The 18,973-nt window shown below is 56.5% G+C and overlaps 1 protein-coding gene across 1 annotated transcript in view; it reads right to left on the bottom strand.

Annotated features, from left to right (window-relative positions):
- Positions 1-295: 295 nt before the first annotated feature.
- Positions 296-18,973, bottom strand: part of setd1ba (SET domain containing 1B, histone lysine methyltransferase a) — a 21,444-nt gene continuing 2,766 nt past the window's right edge. The window contains exons 3-20 of the mRNA XM_042337357.1: positions 17,994-18,092; positions 16,575-16,845; positions 14,240-14,361; positions 13,052-13,794; positions 12,566-13,013; positions 8,714-9,577; positions 7,405-7,590; positions 6,905-6,992; positions 6,201-6,430; positions 5,771-5,849; positions 5,088-5,447; positions 4,493-4,938; positions 3,398-4,160; positions 2,579-2,745; positions 1,909-2,046; positions 1,276-1,395; positions 913-1,050; positions 296-603 (exon numbers count right to left, since the gene is read on the bottom strand). Of these exons, the coding sequence (XP_042193291.1) occupies positions 430-603; positions 913-1,050; positions 1,276-1,395; positions 1,909-2,046; positions 2,579-2,745; positions 3,398-4,160; positions 4,493-4,938; positions 5,088-5,447; positions 5,771-5,849; positions 6,201-6,430; positions 6,905-6,992; positions 7,405-7,590; positions 8,714-9,577; positions 12,566-13,013; positions 13,052-13,794; positions 14,240-14,361; positions 16,575-16,845; positions 17,994-18,092 (5,436 nt within the window). The 3' untranslated portion in view covers positions 296-429. The remainder of the gene's footprint in view (positions 604-912; positions 1,051-1,275; positions 1,396-1,908; positions 2,047-2,578; positions 2,746-3,397; positions 4,161-4,492; positions 4,939-5,087; positions 5,448-5,770; positions 5,850-6,200; positions 6,431-6,904; positions 6,993-7,404; positions 7,591-8,713; positions 9,578-12,565; positions 13,014-13,051; positions 13,795-14,239; positions 14,362-16,574; positions 16,846-17,993; positions 18,093-18,973) is intronic.

Below are 18,973 nucleotides of genomic sequence, written 5' to 3'. Positions count from 1 at the left end.
AAGGTGTGACTCGGTGGTGGGGGGGGGAGGAAGGTTTGAGAGGGTGTGGGGGGCTGGTGGCCTACAGGACTTGGAAGAACTTTTAAGTTTCTTTCATGACGTGATGTGACGGATGGGAGGGCAAGAAAGACAAGAGAGTTTCACACCAGTTTTACTGGGGAACAGTCAGACCTTCAAGTGCAGTCCTGACCCCATCCTCTCTTTCCCCTTCCCCGCACATATACAGACAAACACACACAGACAGCCACCCCATCCCCTGTCTGTGTGTTTTGGGGTGCCCCCCCCCCCTCTCTTGTCTCTCCAGAATGGGGGGTGCGGGAGTGGGGGGGGAACTCTGCCAACATTGGCTCAGTTTGTCAGCCCAAGGCACTGGGGATCTGGGTCTGACCGAAACTGCCTGCCCGTGCCCCCCGCCCCTCCTCTCCCCCCTCAGTTGAGGGTCCCGCGGCAATGCTCAGCTCCGCACAGACACGGGATCTTCACGTCTTCGATGGGGAACTTGTAGTCGTACGTGATCTCCTCGTTCACGTTGATCTGCTGTTTGGAGTAAATCACGATCTTCTTCTGCGACTCCACCGTGATGACTTTGGCGTAGCAGTTCGGCTGTTTTTGGGGGGAGGGGGGTGGGGTGGGGAAGGAGAGGAAATCGAAGAGTTAGAAGATTAAAAGATTTTGTGCGTTGTTTGTTTGCAGCCAGGATTTGAGACTGGGATTAGGAGGGAGACAGAGAGCGAGAGAGAGAGATAGAGGGAGGGAGGAGAGAGGGGGAGGATGGAAGGATTGAGAGGGAGGAGAGAGAGGGAAAGAGGACGGGGGTGTGGGGGGGAAGAGAGGGGGGAAGAGAAAGAAGAGAGAAAGAAAGAGAGGAGAGTAAGAGGAGGGAGGGGGAGAAGAGAGGAATGAGCTACTCACGTTACAGCTGTGGTTAATAAACCGGGCGAAGTTGCCGCATTTGGTGGCATCGATGATGGAGTCGTGATCCACCCGGAACATGTAGCTGCTGCCGATCCCCTCGTCCTCGTATCGTTTCTCCCGCATGTCAGCAATCACCTGGGGGGAGAGGGGAGAGTGTGAGGGAGTGGGGGGGGGGGGAAGAGGGGAGGGTTGAGTTGGCACTGTGCGTGTATTGGAGGGGAGGTAGGGGAGTGTTGTGTTGGCTCTGTGCGGATGTTGGGGGTGGGGTGGGTGGGGGGGGAGAGGAGTATCAAGCTGGCTCTGTGTGTGTATGGGTGGGGGGGTATAGGGGAGTGTTGAGTTGGCTCTGTGTGTTTGTACCTGTCGGATGTTCTGCCCCACGTACTCGATGACCATCTCGTCGGCAGCGATGGGCTCCATGGCAAACAGCCCCCACTCGTGGATGTGGCTCTTCGAGAACCTCAGCTTCTTCCTTCGGAACTGTGGGCGGCGTCAGCAAACAGTCAGACCCCAGCACTGGGGCAATCCTCCCCCCCCCCCATCCCCTCCCCCCTTGCCCCAGGTTGCCACCAAATGTTCCCAAGGCTCCAACCACAGTCAGCAACACTTATGCCACCCGCCCGTTACAGAGTGGAGATCTATCTTCTAGCAAGTCCCAGTGTCTCAGGCACAGTGCCCACTCCCACCCCCTGCAGCCTCCAACTCCGCTGCAATCCCCCTCCCCTCCACTCTCACTTCCCTCATGTGTCAATAAATACTTTCTGGTGTCTGTAAGTGCAGGAGCGAGCACAGAAGTGAGGAGCGAGTGAGAGAGCGTGGAAGTGAAGGAGCAAGCGATACAGTGTGGAGCGAGAGAACGCAGGAGCCAACGAACGAGCGTGGAGATCCAGGAGTGAGGATTAGGAGTGAAGTAATGAAGAGCGAGAGGTTGAAGGAGTGAGGCAATGAAGAGCGAGCGCGGAGTTGAGGTGAGGGTGCAGTCAGGCTGCACACCTTGAGCTGGTTGAACTTGAGGAGGTCGCTGTCGGCGGGCAGCCCCCCCATGAAGGAGGACAGGAGGCGTCGCTGCTCTGATCGCCTCTCGGAGCCCGCCCGGGTGGAGGCGTGAGGTTGGGCTGGAATGCTCATTCCCTGGGGAGAGATAGGCTGGACATCAGACCCCAACACAGCAATCTCTCCGCCCCCCCCCCCACTGCACCCCACAAACACCACGGCAATGTCCATCCTCCCTGCCCCCCCCCCCACTCCCCCCCCTAATCATGCGCCTGGCCACACATATCTTAATCAACACCAAGGGCACCACTAGAGTGCTCTATCCACACTGTGTTTCACATCAATTTAATTCTCACTGACCTCCCCCCACACACCCCCCACCACACACACACACACACACACACACACACACAGATAATTATCTTTAAAATAAAGAGAGGAGGAGATTGTGTAAATCAAGTGTAAACACAGGTAGAATTCGCCATGTGTAAACCATGTGTAAACATGGATTGTCAACGGCAAAATTAAATTCTTTGTGGCCTCTGTGTATTGACAGTTTGCACACGGAGCATTCAGAGATCCCAGGGCTGAAAGTCCGGCTCTCTCTGAGCTATTCTTGGTGGGGGGGTGGTGGGGTGTGAGGAATGGGAAGCCCGCCGCCTCCCCTTACCTGTGTGTCTGTTGGGGGCTCATCCACGGGGGTGCCGCTGATGTTGAGGTATTTGGCTTTGTCTTTCTTGCTGATCTTGTAGTAGCCCTCGCTGCGCGCACAGCCCGTCACGTGCTCCCTCAGCCCGTCCTCCTTCTTCTTCCTCTTCACCTTGGGCACGTTGGTGCGTGAGAGGTGTTAAGGAAAATCCTCGGGGTGGGGGGGGGGTGGGGGGGGCAAGAAGGGGAGGAGCGCAGCGGGCCAGTCCGCTTAGCGCTCGCACCCCTCAGTGCGCTTCACAGAATAGACATATGAACATAGGAATTAGGAACCATTCAGCCCCTCGAGCCTGTGCCCCACCATTCAATAAGATCATGGCTGATCTTCTAACCCAATTCCATCTGCCCGCCTTATCCCCATATCCCTTAATCCCTCTATCCTTTAGAAATCTATCAATCTCAGTCTTGAATATGTTCAAGGACTGAGCAGCTACAGCCTCTGGGGTCGAGAATTCCATAAATTCACTACCCTCTGAGTGAAGAAGTGTTTCCTCAACTCTGTTCGAAGGGGCTGTCCCTTAATCTTAAGACTGTGACCCATGGTTCTAGATTCTCCAAACAGCACGAGAAAAAAAGAACACAGGAAAGCCTAGACGAAAGAAGACTGAGGACCATCAAGTTCTCCTTCCACCATCCACCGGCTATATACTGTATCCCCAGATATTATTTCCTAAGAGAAATCCATCTCATTAACTTTTGAAAGAATCGAAACTTTCTGGTTCCATACATTTGCTGCTCGCTCAGGCAAGTAGTGTTTCCAACGAACGCGAGTAAAGGATATAGGGATGATGGACCCAGAGGGTGTCGTTGAGACAGTCCATGCAGTTGTCCTGCTGTAGCAGCTTGTCGTAGGTCAGCTTCATGAACTTGACATCTTCCTCATCCATCCCCTCGTTCCAGATGTCGTACAGGATGGTCATCTCCTCGAACTCCGAGCGGGAGCGGAACAGGGAGCGCGGGGGAGGGGGCTCGGGGGAAGGGAGCCTTTCGTACCACTCCAGCTCGTGCCGCTTCCGCTGCTTCCGGCCCAACGGGTCCCTGGGACGTCCTCGCTCCTTCCGGGCCTCCACGCTCTCGGCCTCACACTTGACGGGCAGTAACGGCAGCCTGCTTCTGTCGTCGCCGGTCCTGCTCTCCCAGGCGGGAACGCTCTCTGCCCGCCGCTCCGCCGATTCTTCCCGAAAGTCCAGGGTGACGGCCGCCGGGTCTTTCGCTCCGGCCGGAGCAGCTTCTCGCGGCTCCGACAAGTCTCTGTGGTCGGTGTCAGCAAGTCCTGGCCTCTCCGGGCGTGCGCACACCTTCACCTCGGCCTGCTCCTCTTCCTCCCCCCGCTCGAACCTTTGTTCAGGAACGCCACCGGGAGGGATCGTCGGGAAAAGAGCCGAAGGTTCGGACACCTCGGCCTCGCTCCGCGGCTCCTCCGGCTCAGGCTCCGGCCGGCTCAGCGCGGTTGCCAGCTTGGCTGAGGGGGCCGGGACCGGGACGGGGACGGGAACGCAGATGGGAACGGGAGCAGGCGGGACAGGAAGGGAGTCAGCGGGAAGCTTAGAGGAGCCGAGGGACAGGCTCAGGGGAGAGAGAGTGAGAGGGAGAGAGAGGGAGAGAGGGAGGGACGGAGGGATGAGGTTGTTCAGACTGAGGACCGGTGACGCTCGCTCCCACTCCGAGTCCAGTGAGGATTTCTTACACACCGAGAGTGGAGCCGCCGCCGCTCCGGGCTCCGGGAAAACTCCGCAGAAGCTGAAGTCCCGGCCGGGGGTGCGTGGAATGGGGGCCAGGCCGGGGGAGTGGGAGGGGTAGCTGAAAGGGCTGGGGGATCCCCCGGGGGTTAGGCTGTGGCCGCTGAGGGGGCTTCGGCGCCGGGGGTGGGGGGCACAGGCTCAGCCTGCCCGTGCGACCCCGCGACCCCCCGCATGGGGTCAGGGGTGAAGTCCCGCCCGGGAGTCCGGGGTGGGCCCTCCTCAGACACGCTCTTGCCCAGGGTCGGGCGCTCGGTTGGGGTGGGGGGGAGCCGGGGGGGCTCCGCGGTGAGGGGGTGTGTGACGAGCTCCCTCCCCGGTGTCCGTGGTACATCCACCTTCGGCTCCTGGCCTCCCGGTGAGGTCAGCGTCTCTCTACCCCCCGTGGCCGGTTCTGGTTCTGGCTCCGGCTCTCGCTCCGGCTCGGGAACCACCAGCTCTGGATCCTGCTTTCCGGGAATGTCGCTCTCGCTCTCCGGCGCTCCGGCCGGCGATCCAATGGGAGTGGGCGGCCGGACGGGCCCTTCCTCGCTCACTGCCAACTCCGGGACCTCGGCTTCCGGCGCCGGCTCTGGCTCCAGGGCTAAGGCAGGTAAACGGGAACAGAGATCAGAGACCAACCACAGCCCCTCACACACCCTCACAGACCCTCCCTCACACCCCCCCCCACCCCAGACCCCTCTCCCCAGCTCCAGGCCCAACCTCCTGCCCCAAGGCCCGTCCCTCGGTTACCTGGTGGTGACGGCGGCCGCTTTAAATCCATCTCCACCGTCGTAGTCGCCTCCTCCTCCTCCTCCTCTTCCCCCGGCACCGGCCCCTCCAGGACATCCATCACCAACACAGTCACCGGCTCCGTCTGCGCATCCCCGGCCTCCAGCCCCGGCTCTACCTCCGCCGCAGCCGACAGCAGACTCTCCCTCTCCTCCTCTTCTTCTTCCTCTTCCCTCTCCCCCGCCTCCTCCCCTTCCTGTTCTTCCTCATCCTCCTCCTCCTCCTCCTCTTCCTCGGAGCTGGACTCGTATTCCGAGGACTCGTCGCTGTCGTCCGACGACTCGATCTCAGCTTTGGACGAGGCGGCGCTGGTCACTTCGTCTGCGCAGCACACACAGTGTCGCCGCGGTTACACGGCGTTGCCAGATGGTTTAATGGTCGGTTACGTTTAACTGAATCGCTTTAGTGCGCCGGATTGTGAGGATTGTGAGCTCACACTGAACCCCAGATCCTCAACGACCACAATAATAAGAATAATCCTTGATATAGCGCCTTATCACGTCGTTGAGACGTCTCAAAGCGCTTGATGACACTGGCTGTGAAGTGTAGTTACTGTGCGTGCTCTGTAGGTAAACACTGCGAGTCAGAGGGGCGGGGGGGGAGGGGGGGGGGGGGCGGCGCAGGGGACATGATCAAGGCCTCACCTTCGTCAGAGTCCAGCTCCTCCTTCTCACTGGTCTCGGCGTCCGCATCTTCATCATCGTCATCGTCCTCGTCCTCCTCCTAGAAGCACCAGCACAATGAGGAGGGGTCTGAGCGAGAGAGCACGTGAGGGTCTCTCTCTCTCTCTCGCACGCGCTGGTCAGGGCAGCATCAGAAAATCTCGATGGGGGGGTGGAGGGGGAGGGGTGGAGAGATGCGGTGCAGTCAAAGACAAAAATCTTTTGACAGATTTTCAAAGCAGCGAGTGATGCTGAGGAGGTTTGTAGATGGAGTGTGTGTGTGCGTGTGTGTGTGGGGGGGGTCGCGGGGGGAGAAGAGTGGCTGAGTTCTCACTGGGGAGAGCAAGGCTGGGAAGGGGAGGGAGGAGAGGGCGCGAGGCCGGGGTGGGAGCAGATGACAATGAAGTTGAACCTTTTCGGATGAGGCTTTGGCTGAGATCTCGTCCTCATCTTCGTCTTTCTCCGAGAAGGACTCTTCCTCTTCCTCCTCCTTGCCGGATGTCTCCTCCTCCTCCTCCCCCTCGCTGTCCAGTTTCAGGGCTTTGGCCGGTTTGCGCCGCTCGCTCACAGACTCCAGGTCTCTCTTGGACATCTCCGAGGAGTGACTGGCCACGTCCGACATGTCCCGGTCTCGCTCCGACTCTGAGCCAGGCCACAGGGGAGAAGTCAGATCCGAGAGGCCGGCAAAGCCAACCTCACGGCAAAACCAAACACAACCGATTCCAACGGCCAAGCCCAACATCGCCAGAGTTGGTGACTCAGAACAACAATAACAACATATTGCATTTACACAACGGAGGGTGAATGGCGACGCGGTCAAAAGGAAGGACTCGATAATAATAATAATCCTTGCATTTGATATAAAAGCCTCATCGCATCGTTGAGACGTCTCAAAGCGCTTCACAGAACACAGATCGCAACGTGGATCGACTGCGTATGCTGTGGGTGAAACGTGGCAGCCAACTGCGTACAGGAGAGTCCCACAAACAGTCGTAATAGAGAAAGGGAGAGAGAGAGATCCCAATTCTCTTTTCCCAATAGCACTGTGGGAGAGCTTTCCTGTCTGCCCGAGCAGCGCACAGACCAGACCCGCTGTTAAGCAAAATGCAAACGAACCTTCGTCATCGTCGTCCAGAGGAGTGGACGGTCGGATCCGCTTCTGATCTCCAGCGCAGGCCGGGTCTGGGGGCTCCTTCCTCTTCACCTGTGAACCCACCGCAGAGAGAGTGGTGGGGGTTGGGGGGGAGGGGGAAAGGGAGAATCAGATAAGGCAGGTCTCCCCAGGAGAGAGAGAGAGAGAGAGAGAAACTCCCTTCTCTTTTCCAACAGCGACACAGTGGGTCTTTAACTTCCACCTTAACAGGACACTGACGCGGACCTCGGTTTAATAACGTCTGGTTTGAAGGACTCGGCGCTTGACCATTGGGGGGGTGGGGAGAGAGAACCCTCCTCCCCAGCGCTCGATTGCTGGAGCCTCAGCTATTACTGTGAGCTCAGTGTACCTCCCCCCACAATGTGACGGATTTAAATCCAGTCACTGCTGACTCCCCAGGCAAGAGAAGAGAGAGAGAAAGAGAGAGTGTATTCATAAGCACTGAGAGCGAGCGATCTCCTACCTTAAAAGAGGGCAGACGGATGGCTCCCCTCAGGCCCATACCCAGGCCCATGCCCTCGTACCCCAGCCCCTCCCCTTTATGCCAGTTTTCCAGCAAACACGTGGAAGCCTGAGCCGAGGTCTCCTTGGCTTTAGGCCTCTCGTCGTCCTTGATCAGGTCCGTTGATTTGATGGGAGTTTGCGAGGTCTGCGGAGGGAGAGAGAGAGAGAGAGAGACCTTTAAATAGTAATACATAACAATCTTTGCAATTCGATACAGCGCCTTAACATGTACGTCACAGCGTCTCAAAGTGCTTCACAGGCTGCACTGTAAAGTGTAGTGACTGTGTGTTTTGTGGGTGACACACACACACACAGATACTGTGACTCCATCTGGATTCACTGATGGACATGATACCCGGCTTTGCCACTGGGTGGCGATAGTGAGGGCTCATCTTTCTTTGTTGCAGATCAATAATGTGAAGTTTCATATGAAAACGGCAACACGTGGCGCGTGTGTGTGTGCGTGTGATGTGTGTGTGGTGTATGTGGTGTGTGAGTGTGTGTGTATGTGGTGCGTGTGTGTGATGTGTGTGTATGTATGTGAAATGTGTCTGTGTGTGTGTGTGCATGTATGTGGAATGTGTGCGTGTGTGTGCATGTATGTGGTGTGTGGGGTGTGTGTGCGTGTGTGTGCACGTATGTGGTGTGTGTGCATGTATGCGGAATGTGTGCGTGCATGTACGTGAAGTGTGTGTGTGTGTGTGTGTGTGTGCATGTATGAGGAGTGTGCGTGCATGTATGTGGGTGTGCATGCATGTGATGTGTGTGTGTGTGTGCGTATGTATGGGGCGGGGGGTGGCGGATGGACGCAGACCTACTCTCCCCGCCTGGCCGGCCGGCCGGCTCTCGGGAGTCGTGCCTGGTTTAAGAGCAGAACGCTCGGGTTCGAATCGGTTCCAGAACCCAGGCCCCTCGAGCCTGTCCTGCCATTAGATTGTCTCAACTCCAACCTTCCTCTTTGAGGGTGGTTATGGTCACCTCCTCTCTCCCTCCCCCCCCCCCCCAGCCCCACCGGCTCTGCATCTGAGATGCTGACCGGTGTCAGGGGTGCTGTATAAATACAAGTTGTTGTTGTCTGTTTGTATGTATGTGCGTCTGTGTGTGTGTACGTGCAACTGTGTGTGTGTACATGTGACTATGTGTGTGAGCGCCTCTGTGTGTGCGTATGTGTGTGTGTGTGTGCGCGCGCGCACGCGTCTGTCTGTGCGCGTGCGCACAAAGTGGGCGCTGTGTAAAACGCAAGCTGTCGGTGACCTGACCTGGCTGACCTTGGCTTTGCGTTCCTTCCGCTCCCACCACTCGTCGAAGGTCCTGAACGCCACCATCTCCACCATCTTGCGGATGAGGTCCCGCTTCATGATACTCTTCAGCTCCTTCATGACAGCCAGCAGCACGCCCTCGATGGTCGTCTTGTGGGGGTCCTCCTTCTTGGGCTCGGCGTAGCCCGGCGGTGGCACGGTGGGGTCGAACTTGGGCAGCGGCGTCCACTGCTGGCCGTGGGTGAGGTTGGCGCCCACCACGTAAGGCCGGTAGGGCTGCACACTACTGAACTGCACCCCCGCCCCCACGCCCACCCCGGCCGCCACGCCTACCCCGGCCGCCACCCCCACCCCTGCCCCGGCACTGACTCCAGTGGCCAAGAAGGGCGGGTAGTGGGATGGCCCTTGTGCCTGCATCATACGGCTCAACATCTGCGTCTGCATCTGGAAGGACATCTGCATGCTCCCCCACTGGGTGCCGATGCAGTTCATCAGGTCCATGGAGATCATGGGGTACATGCCCGGAGGGAAGGGAGGGAGATGGGGGAGCATGGGAGGTGGGGGTGGGGGAGGGGGTGGGGGAGGGGGCGGAGGAGGGGGCACGCCTGGTGGGCACAGGTCAGGCCGGGCCGGGAGAGGTGGGGGTGGGACGGTGACTGTGGGCGGAGGGGGGAGGGGAGGGGGCAGAGGGAAGCCCGGGGGTTGAGGGGGGAGCGGGGGGAATCCCGGAGGTGGGATGGAGATCGCTGGAGGGATGACCGCGGAGTTGGATGCGCTGACCACGATGGCTTTGGAGCAGTTGCCGCTGGTTATCGGGCTGCCCGGCGTCTCGTCGTCAGATATCTCCATGTCCTCACCCGAGGATTGGGGAGCCTACACACAGGGGGCACAGAGAGAGAGAGAGAGAGAGCGGTCAGAGACACTGCAAAGCTTCTGAATCCTAACGTTCAAAGAGAGGAGAGGAAAGGGAGAACGAGAGAGACATAGAGAGGGGAGAGAGAGAGAGAGAGAGAGAGAGAAGGAAAAAAAAACAAGAAGAAAAAACAGAAAGAGTCACTGCGCTTCAGGAAAAAGGGAGAGAGAGAGAGAGAGAGAGGGAAATGAACAGAGAGAGAGAAAGAGAGAGTGAGGAAGAGTAAAGGAAAAAAGAAAAAGGCAGAGAAAAAGCAAGAGAGAAAGAGATAACAAAGAAAGAGAGAAAGGTAAAAGCAAGAGAAAAAGAAAGAAATGGCATTTTAATAGCCCACTACAACACCAAGACACAAGACATCTGAGAGCACTTTCCGGTGATTACTCTCCAGTGTAGTGACTGTTATGTACGCCCCTCAAAATCTCTCAAAACAGCCACGAGGTGAGCAACCAGTGTTATCGGGAGGGGATTGAGGGCCAGGATACAGGGAGAGAGAGAGAAACTCTTCTCTGCGTCCCAACAGCGCCGTGGGATCTTTAACTTACACCTGAGCAGAGAGCAGACCGCGCGCGCCCTCGGTTTTAATGACTTATCCGAAAAACAGAGACCAACAGTGAACCCCCCCACCACCCGCACTGGAACATCAGCCCGGACTGTGAGCACAAAGAGTCCCCCCCACCGTCCCCCTCCCTCCCGGGAGAGTGGCCGAGCCACAGATTCATGTCCCAAGTCCGAAAGTTTGTTAACATTTTCCTTGAAATGCTCAAATTGATGGAGGTTTTCAAGAGATTTATGGACGGTTCATTGTCAAAGGTCAAGATTTCAAGGGGTCGCAGGTGGGCGGGGACGGGCGGGTGGGGGGCGCGGGGAAGAGGCCCTTGTTGCTTTAACCAGGATTAACCTCTCCCTGCCCAAAATAACAAACCGCCAATAAAAGTCTCCTTCGCACAATGTCACAGATCGTGGTAAGAAAAGAAAGATTTAGGAAAATAATCCTCATTCTGGGACACTTATTATAACAATAAAACACCTGTTTCTCCCTGTCCAGCTGTTTAAGACGCTGCGGCTGATGTGAACGACTGACTGACATCTACAGGTGTCCGTCAGGACTCGTCTCTCCGAGGGTAAAAAGACCCATCCACATTCCCCCCCCCCCCCCCCACACACACACACTTACGAGCCCTCTCCACAGGAACCCACGTTCACTGTCTGATAAAAGGGAATCATGGGCAAGAGACTCCCCCACCACCCTTGCCCACCCGTCCCCGTCCCCCGCCACCATCTTGCATTTGATGCAGCGCTTCATCACGTCATCGAGACGTCTCAAAAGCGCTCCACAGGATACACTGTAAAGTGTAGTGATTGCGTGTTTTGTGGGCGTCCCACAAACAGTCGTGGATTGAGTGATCAAATTATTATTCATTTCTTTTCATAAGGAAAGGATGAAAGAGATTGTAATGTGTGCGGTGTGTGTGTGTGTGTGGGTGGGTGGTGGGGGGTGGGTGGGGGGACATAGAAAGAGAGAGAGAGAGGCCAGAGTGGTGATGAAAGATATATTCCAAGGTGGGAGCCTCCTGCATACAGTGAGTGAGGCGTCACCAGTGAGGGAACTCTGTGTACTGTAAGACGGTGGTGTGTAGGGGTGGGGTGTGTGGGGGGAGGCACAGGTCTGATCCTGTGTGTGTGGTGTGTGTGTGTGGGGCGGGAGGGGAGGGGGAGGGCGTGGGGGGGAAGCGAGCGCTACAACGCAACAGCACAAGGCAAGCCCCGGCTCTGCTGTGAATGAGATCAGATTTCCACATAGACGCCCATTTGCCTTCTTCACACATCACATGCTGGTCTGTCACACACATACACACACACGCACGCACACACACGCACACGCACACGCACACACGCACAGCTCTGGCTGGCTTCCAAGAGGCCACAGCGTCTGAGCCAAGAGAGCACGAGAGTGAGAGAGAGGAGAGAGAGAGAGAAAGAGGGAACGAGAGAAAGAGAGAGTTGTTTTTTTGTCGTTCCGCCCCCCCCCCCCCCCCCCCAACTCTCTCTCTCTCTCTCTCTCGCGAGTTTGTTTTGTGTCATTTCCTTTCTGGATTGCGTCTCATTAACTCTCAGGCACCAACCCATATACCCGGCAGTTTGCAACCGTGGAGGATGGGGTGGGGGGGGGGGCGGCGGAGAGAGAGAGAGAGAGAGAGAGAGAGAGAACCTCACCAGAGTACAGGAAGGAAGGAACGTTTAATCAGTTAAATGGCCTAATAGCCCCCACCATTCTCTCTCCACCCTCCCACCCGCCCGCCTCACTCACACTCACACACACACACACACACACACACACAAAATCTCTCTCTCTCTCTCTCCAGGTCTTTATCTCAACAGCTGCATCGATAAGATCCGCCGGCAACATCGCAGCCAAGAATGCGGTCACTCAATCCACCGCCGCCCGTGGGACGGTCGCTCCGCTTTGCCGTATATTCTGTGAAGCGCTTTGAAGTGATAATGCGCTGTACCTAATGCCGGGATTATTACTGTGATTATAAAAAAAGTACTCGGCATTTCCCTGCGCGCCGGGCATCCCGTAATAAACGCTACCCTCGCCGCGAGCACCCCCACCTCTCTCCCCCCACCTCTCTCCCCCCACCTCTCTCCCCCCACAGTCGCGTTTATTATGGGATGGCCGGCCAATTTCCGAGCCCTCGTTTGTACACCAGACCGACGGGTGAGGTCACCCTTCGAGGCTCTTTATGGCAGTTACCGCTCAGTGTAGTGACTATTTCCCCCCCCCCCCACCCCCGCCGTTCGTTTCATCCCACACGCAGCGAAAAAGAAACGAGTCACGTTATCCGGTCAGCGTCGGCCAGGACCCCGGGGCACCGACCCCCCTCACGGTTACCTCAGGCCCAGCCGGGGCGGGGGGGGGCTGGAATAGCTGCATTGTCCTCACTTACCTCTTCGTCGGGCGGGTCGGGCGGTAGCGGGGGCGGGGGCGACAGTTGGGCGTTTTCCTGTCCCGTGTCTGGGGCCTCAGGGGGAGCGGGGAAGTGACATGTCTGTCCAGCCTGGTCCACAGGGGTGGTCCCGGCCTCCGAGCCAGGCCTGGAGTTAGCGTTGAGGTTGGGGTTGACCGTGTCCGTAACAAGTTCGTCCTCCTCGTCCGAGTCCGGCAGGGGCGTGGGGCTGATGTCCTCCAAGCCTGTGCTGGGGGGCCGCGAGGAGGGTCCCAGGCCTCGGGGCGGGAGGGCCGAGGCCAGCGGGGAGAGCTGCGAGGACGAGGAGGAGACGGGGCTGGGCTCCATCTTGACTTCGCCGTCCGAGTCGTGCTCGGTCAGGAAGGGCAGCTTGGTCCTCTGCTCCTTCAGCAGCATCTCGATGCGAGAGTCCAGGCTGTTGGGGAGACTAGGCCCGACGGCGGCGGCGATGGCGGCGATGAGGGCAGCGGGCTCCGAGACGAGAGTCTCGGGCGTGAGCGAGCGCTCGGGGGTGATTTCCCGAAGGGTGCAGTCGCCGGCGGTGGGTCGCTGCTCCCGTCGCCCGGCAACGGCTCCTCCGGCCGGTCGGGGGCTGGGTGTGTCGGCGTGGAGTCGTGGTTGTGGGCGTAGTGTTCCGTGGGCGGCCTGCGGTAGCCGTGCTCGCGGGGAGCTTGCGGTGCGGGCTCCGGGGGCCGGGTGTAGGCCGGGAGAGGGGGGGCTGTGGCGGAGGAGGCTGTGTGCAGGCTCTGGTAAGGGCTGATAGGCCCCGGGTAGGCCGCACCGGCCTGGCCCAGCGGGTAGGCCCCAGACTCCGAGCGCGAGCCCTTGTAGCTGTTGTACCCCATCTCCCCGCTCCGGTAGGACCCTGGGTTGTGGCCGTACAGGTGTCCCAGGCGCCTGAACGATTCCTGGAAGCTGGCCTCGGCCCGCCGGGGCTTGTAACCAGGCTCCGGGGCGAAAGTGTAGGCCGGAGTGGTCTGCCTGCTGGAGTAGCTAGAGTCCTGGGAGTAAGGGGTCCCCTGGCGGGGGGTGTGTGGGGTGCCTTGGGAGGACTGGGGGGTATACTGGCTGTAGGAGTTGGGAGTGTCCTGCCGCAGGCTGGAGTAGGCCGTGTCGTGAGAGAAGGGGGTGCCGCTGTTGGGAGTGACCGACGAGGGCCCCATCGTCAGGTAGCTGTCTCCCTGCCGCACCTTCGGCAAATCGTTGGCCTGGTCAGGGTGGGTGTGTGAGGGGTGGGGTGGGGGGGGGTGTGGTTGAAAGAAAAAAAGAAGATTTAGACACATTTCTTTCCCGAAAGCTCCCCCCTCCCTCCCACCCCAACATCGAACGAGATGTGAAACCGAGCTCCCCGCCTCTATGCCCCATTCAGGTGGACGTTAAGCGTCTCCCGGGGCGCTATCCGGGAAGAGAAGGGGGTCTCTCTCTCTCCCTCTCTCCCTCCCTCCACCCCCCCAGCCCCCACCCCGAGTGTCTTGGCCAACAATCCCCCAAATAAAACCGGTCGCTCGCTCTACGACTGGGACGCTGTCCGATGGACAAACATCGGTCATAAGCCACAGTCGCTGGTCTCATCTCCGGCTGAAGAGGTTCGAAGGTAGATGATGATGATGATGATTATTATTATTATTATTATTATTAAGGGAGAGCGGGTACCTGCGGGAGCTCGCTGCTGGCGGGTGGGGAGGTTTCCGGTAAGGTCTCTGTGCCCACGGGGAGAGTCTGAGGTGTGAACTGGCCGCTCACCAGCAGTTCGTAATATCTCAGTCGGTGCTCTCCTGTGGGGTGGGGGGGGGGGGTCAGAGACAGCACCATTATCACACAATACCCTCACACACACACACACACACACACACACCCGCGCCCCCCCACCCCCACACGCTCACCAGGCTACACACATGCGCCCCACCCGCACGCCACCCGCACGCACAATCACGCCACCAGCGCTCACGCACGCAAAACCACCAGGCTACACACACACACACGCACCCACACACACACACGCGCGCGCACAACCACGCCACACACACAACCACGCCACACACACAGGCTAAACGTGTTGCCCGCAAAAAATGTCACTCCACTTTACAATATACCCTGTGAAGCGCTGTAAGACATCTCAATGACAGAAGGCGCTATATCAAAAGCAAAGATTATTACATTATTTTTATATACACACACACACACAACCAGGCTACACACACACACACACACACAACCAGGCTACACACACACACACACAACCAGGCTACACACACACACACACAACCAGGCTACACACACACACACACACACACAACCAGGCTACACACACACACACAACCAGGCTACACACACACACACAACCAGGCTACACACACACACACAACCAGGCTACACACACACACACACAACCAGGCTACACACACACACACAAAAAACCACGCCCCACACACACAAAAAACTACGCCTCACACATACACACGCAACCACGCCACACACGCATATACACACACCCAACCACGCCACCCACACGCCGCGCGCGCCACACACACAACCGCGCCACACACCACCATGCCACACACACACCACCATGCCACACACACACACACAACGCCACACACACACACACACAACGTTACACACACCATGCCACACACATGCGCCACACACATGCACCACACACATGCGCCACACACATGCGCCACACACATGCCATATACACACAACCACGCCACACACGCCATATGGCCCCGTGCCCATGCGCCACAGCATGCCACACACGAGCGCCACAGCACGCCACACACACACACATTGGTTGTGTGTACGTGTGTGGATTGGTTGTGCGTGTGGTGTGGTTGTGCGTGCGGCGTGTGGTTGTGCGTGCGGCTGTGGCGCACTCCTTCCACCCAGTCAATGCGCGCAGGTCCAACCAATCCGTGCACACCCAACCAATCCACGCACACGCACACCCAACCAATCCACGCACACCCAACCAATCCACACACACGCACACCCAACCAATCCACACACACGCACACCCAACCAATCCACGCACACCCAACCAATCCACGCACACCCAACCAATCCACGCACACCCAACCAATCCACGCACACCCAACCAATCCACGCACACCCAACCAATCCACGCACACCCAACCAATCCACGCACACCCAACCAATCCACGCACACCCAACCAATCCACGCACACCCAACCAATCCACGCACACGCACACCCAACCAATCCACGCACACCCAACCAATCCACGCACACGCACACCCAACCAATCCACGCACACGCACACCCAACCAATCCACACACACAACCAATCCACACACACAACCAAACACACCCACTACTTACATACACATCCAGGCTACACACAACCACACTACATACAGACACACAACTGTGCTACACAACACATATACACACACATAACCAGGTTATATGCACACACATATACAGACACACACACATACAGATGCACATCCACATGCGCACGCATATACACGCAAGCACGCATATACATGCACACGCGCGCATACACACTCAAAGACAGATTTCATCCCATTTAATCAATCACAGTAAGACTCGTGTCGGTTTCCTAGCAACGTTCAACAACTTGTGTGTACACATGTGACTTCAAGCAAGTCCATATCACAACTTTAGAGCCCAGAGGGGGTGAGAGAGAGAGAGAAACAGTGCCAGTACCAGAGAAGGAGAGACCGAGAGACAGCGAGAGACAGACACAGAGTGACAGAGAGAGTGACAGAGAGAGAGACCGCGAGAGAAACATAGCGACAGACAGAGACAGCAAGAGAGACATGGAGACAGATTGAGACAACAACAGAGAGAGAGACAGAGAAGCAGTGACAGAGAACAAGAGAGAGAGCGAGAGACAGACAGTGACAGAGAGAGAGAGAGAGCAGCAGCGACAGAGAGAGTGGCACAGACATAGACAGAGAGTTTAACAAACTGCTGCTGGAGTTTGGCTGAGATTTAAGCACCTTTGGTGTCGAGCACCACGTGGATGATGTTGCCCATGACGGAGGTGCTGTGGAGATGCTGCACCGTCTCCTTGGCTCCCTTCACGGTAGCGAAGACCACCTTGGCGATGCCCAGATGCTTCTTGTTCTTGGGGTTGTACAGGATCTTGACCTCCTCCACCTCGCCGTACTTCTTACACATGTCCCGGAGGAACTCCTCGCGGACGTTGTCGTTCAGTTTGGCGAACGTCACCTGCTTGGGTGGCACTGGTCCCACGTACTGCTCGTCCACCTGTCAACGGGAACAAACAACACGTCCGGGGGCCACCGTTAACCATCAGCGGAGTTTCCGTGCGCAAGAACATAAATCATCACTTGGGCACTTCAATCCACGGCTGTTTGCGGGGACACTGCTGTGCGCAATTGGCTGCCACATTTCATTCACAAGATATACAGTCAATTCACTTGACAGTGTATCCTGCGAAGCGCTTTGAGACGTCTCGAGGACGCGATAAGGCGCTGTGTCAAATGCAAGGATTATTATTATTATAGGACTTTGTTAGGCGAAAGAAGACCAATCTCCATCTATTTTGCCTTCCAGCATCCTGGCAGTCGCTTTGCACACGTCATGTTCCCAAACTATACGCTGTATCCCGAGATATTATTTCCTAACACAAATCTGTCTATAAGGACATAAGAGAAGCACCTTAGCGTGGTGGCTCGCTCTCTCACTCGCTCGCCTCGCAACACGTCAGCCTAATTTTGACAAACAAACCAGAGAAAGGAGGTTCTCCCACCCGGTGTCCTGGCGGACAATCACATGTTGTTAAATGACTGTCCAGCGTGTGGCTGACAGTGGAGTTTGGCTGTGTGTGTTTATGTACAGAGACCTGTAGTGCAGTGGTTAGCACGCTCGCCTCGAAGTGAGAGGACCCGGGTTTGATTCCCTGACAGGGCGAAACCTTAGGCACGTTTCCTTACTCCACACGCTTCCGTTTACCTAGCAGTAAGTAGGAACCCGGTTGTTAGTTGATTGGCAGATCAATTTCCGGGGATAATAATCCCTCCAAAAAAAAAAAAAAACTTGGTCACTCAATCCACGACTGTTTGTAGGACACTGCTGTGCGCAATTGCCGTGTTTCACCCACAAAATACACAGTCAATCCATTTTACAAAGTGTCCTGTGAAGCGCTTTGAGACGTCTCAATGATGTGATAAGGCGCTATATTGAATGTAAAGCTTATAACTTATTATAAGTTTACTCCGTGCGCACTTTCCCAATGCTTCCTCATATTAATAAGAATCATTTTATTATTAAAAACAGAATTGAGAATAAACGAGAATAATTTAATAGTGATTTAAGCTCTTTGTTTTCCTATCAGTGGGTTACACGTGTGCTGGGTTGGGCTGTCAGTGGGGAAACACTTCCCGTTATTTTACCTTGAATTTTGGAATCGGTAAATCCAGCTCTTTGCTTTTGGTCCATATGCGTCCAACTCGGGGGTCTCTGACCATGTCCACCGGGGGGATGCCAGGATTCTGTAACGATGAGGATCGGGGAGAGGGAAAGTGTAGTAAAGAGCCAAGTGTAGTATAGACATAGACACAGTATAGAGGGATACACACATGCACACAATAAACAGAGACATGCACAAATAGTAAAGAGACAGATATAGTACAGAAGGACACACACACACATACACACACACACACACACACATACACACAGAGTAAAGAGAGACAGGTAGTATAGAGGGATGGACACAAAGAGTAAAGAGGGACACACACGCACACACACACAAACAGTAGAGGGACACACACACACACACACACACACACACACAGAGTAAAGAGGGATACACACACAGTAGGGAAGGACACAACATACAGACAGTACAGAGGGAGACAGACACAGCACACAGAGAGAGAGAAGGAGAGAGACACTCACAGTATAAGAGAGAGACAGCACAGACAGAAAGAGAGAGACACACACACACAGTACAGAGGGAGAGAGAGAGACACACACACACAGTACAGAGGGAGAGAGAGAGACACACACACACACACACACACAGTACAGAGGGAGACACACACACACACACAGTACAGAGGGAGAGACACATACACACAGTACAGAGGGAGAGACACACACACACACACAGTACAGAGGGAGAGACACACACACAGTACAGAGGGAGAGACACACACACACACAGTACAGAGGGAGAGACACACACACACAGTAGAGGGAGAGACACACACAGAGTAGAGGGAGACACACACACACACACACACAGTACAGGGGGAGAGACACACACACACAGTAGAGGGAGAGACACACACACACAGTACAGAGGGAGAGACACACACACACAGTACAGAGGGAGAGACACACACACACAGTACAGAGGGAGACACAC

Source organism: Callorhinchus milii, unplaced genomic scaffold (assembly GCF_018977255.1).
Source record: "Callorhinchus milii isolate IMCB2004 unplaced genomic scaffold, IMCB_Cmil_1.0 Scaffold8, whole genome shotgun sequence".
In the NCBI taxonomy this organism is placed as follows: Eukaryota; Metazoa; Chordata; class Chondrichthyes; order Chimaeriformes; family Callorhinchidae; genus Callorhinchus; species Callorhinchus milii.
This window is presented reverse-complemented; position numbering and strand designations above follow the sequence as displayed.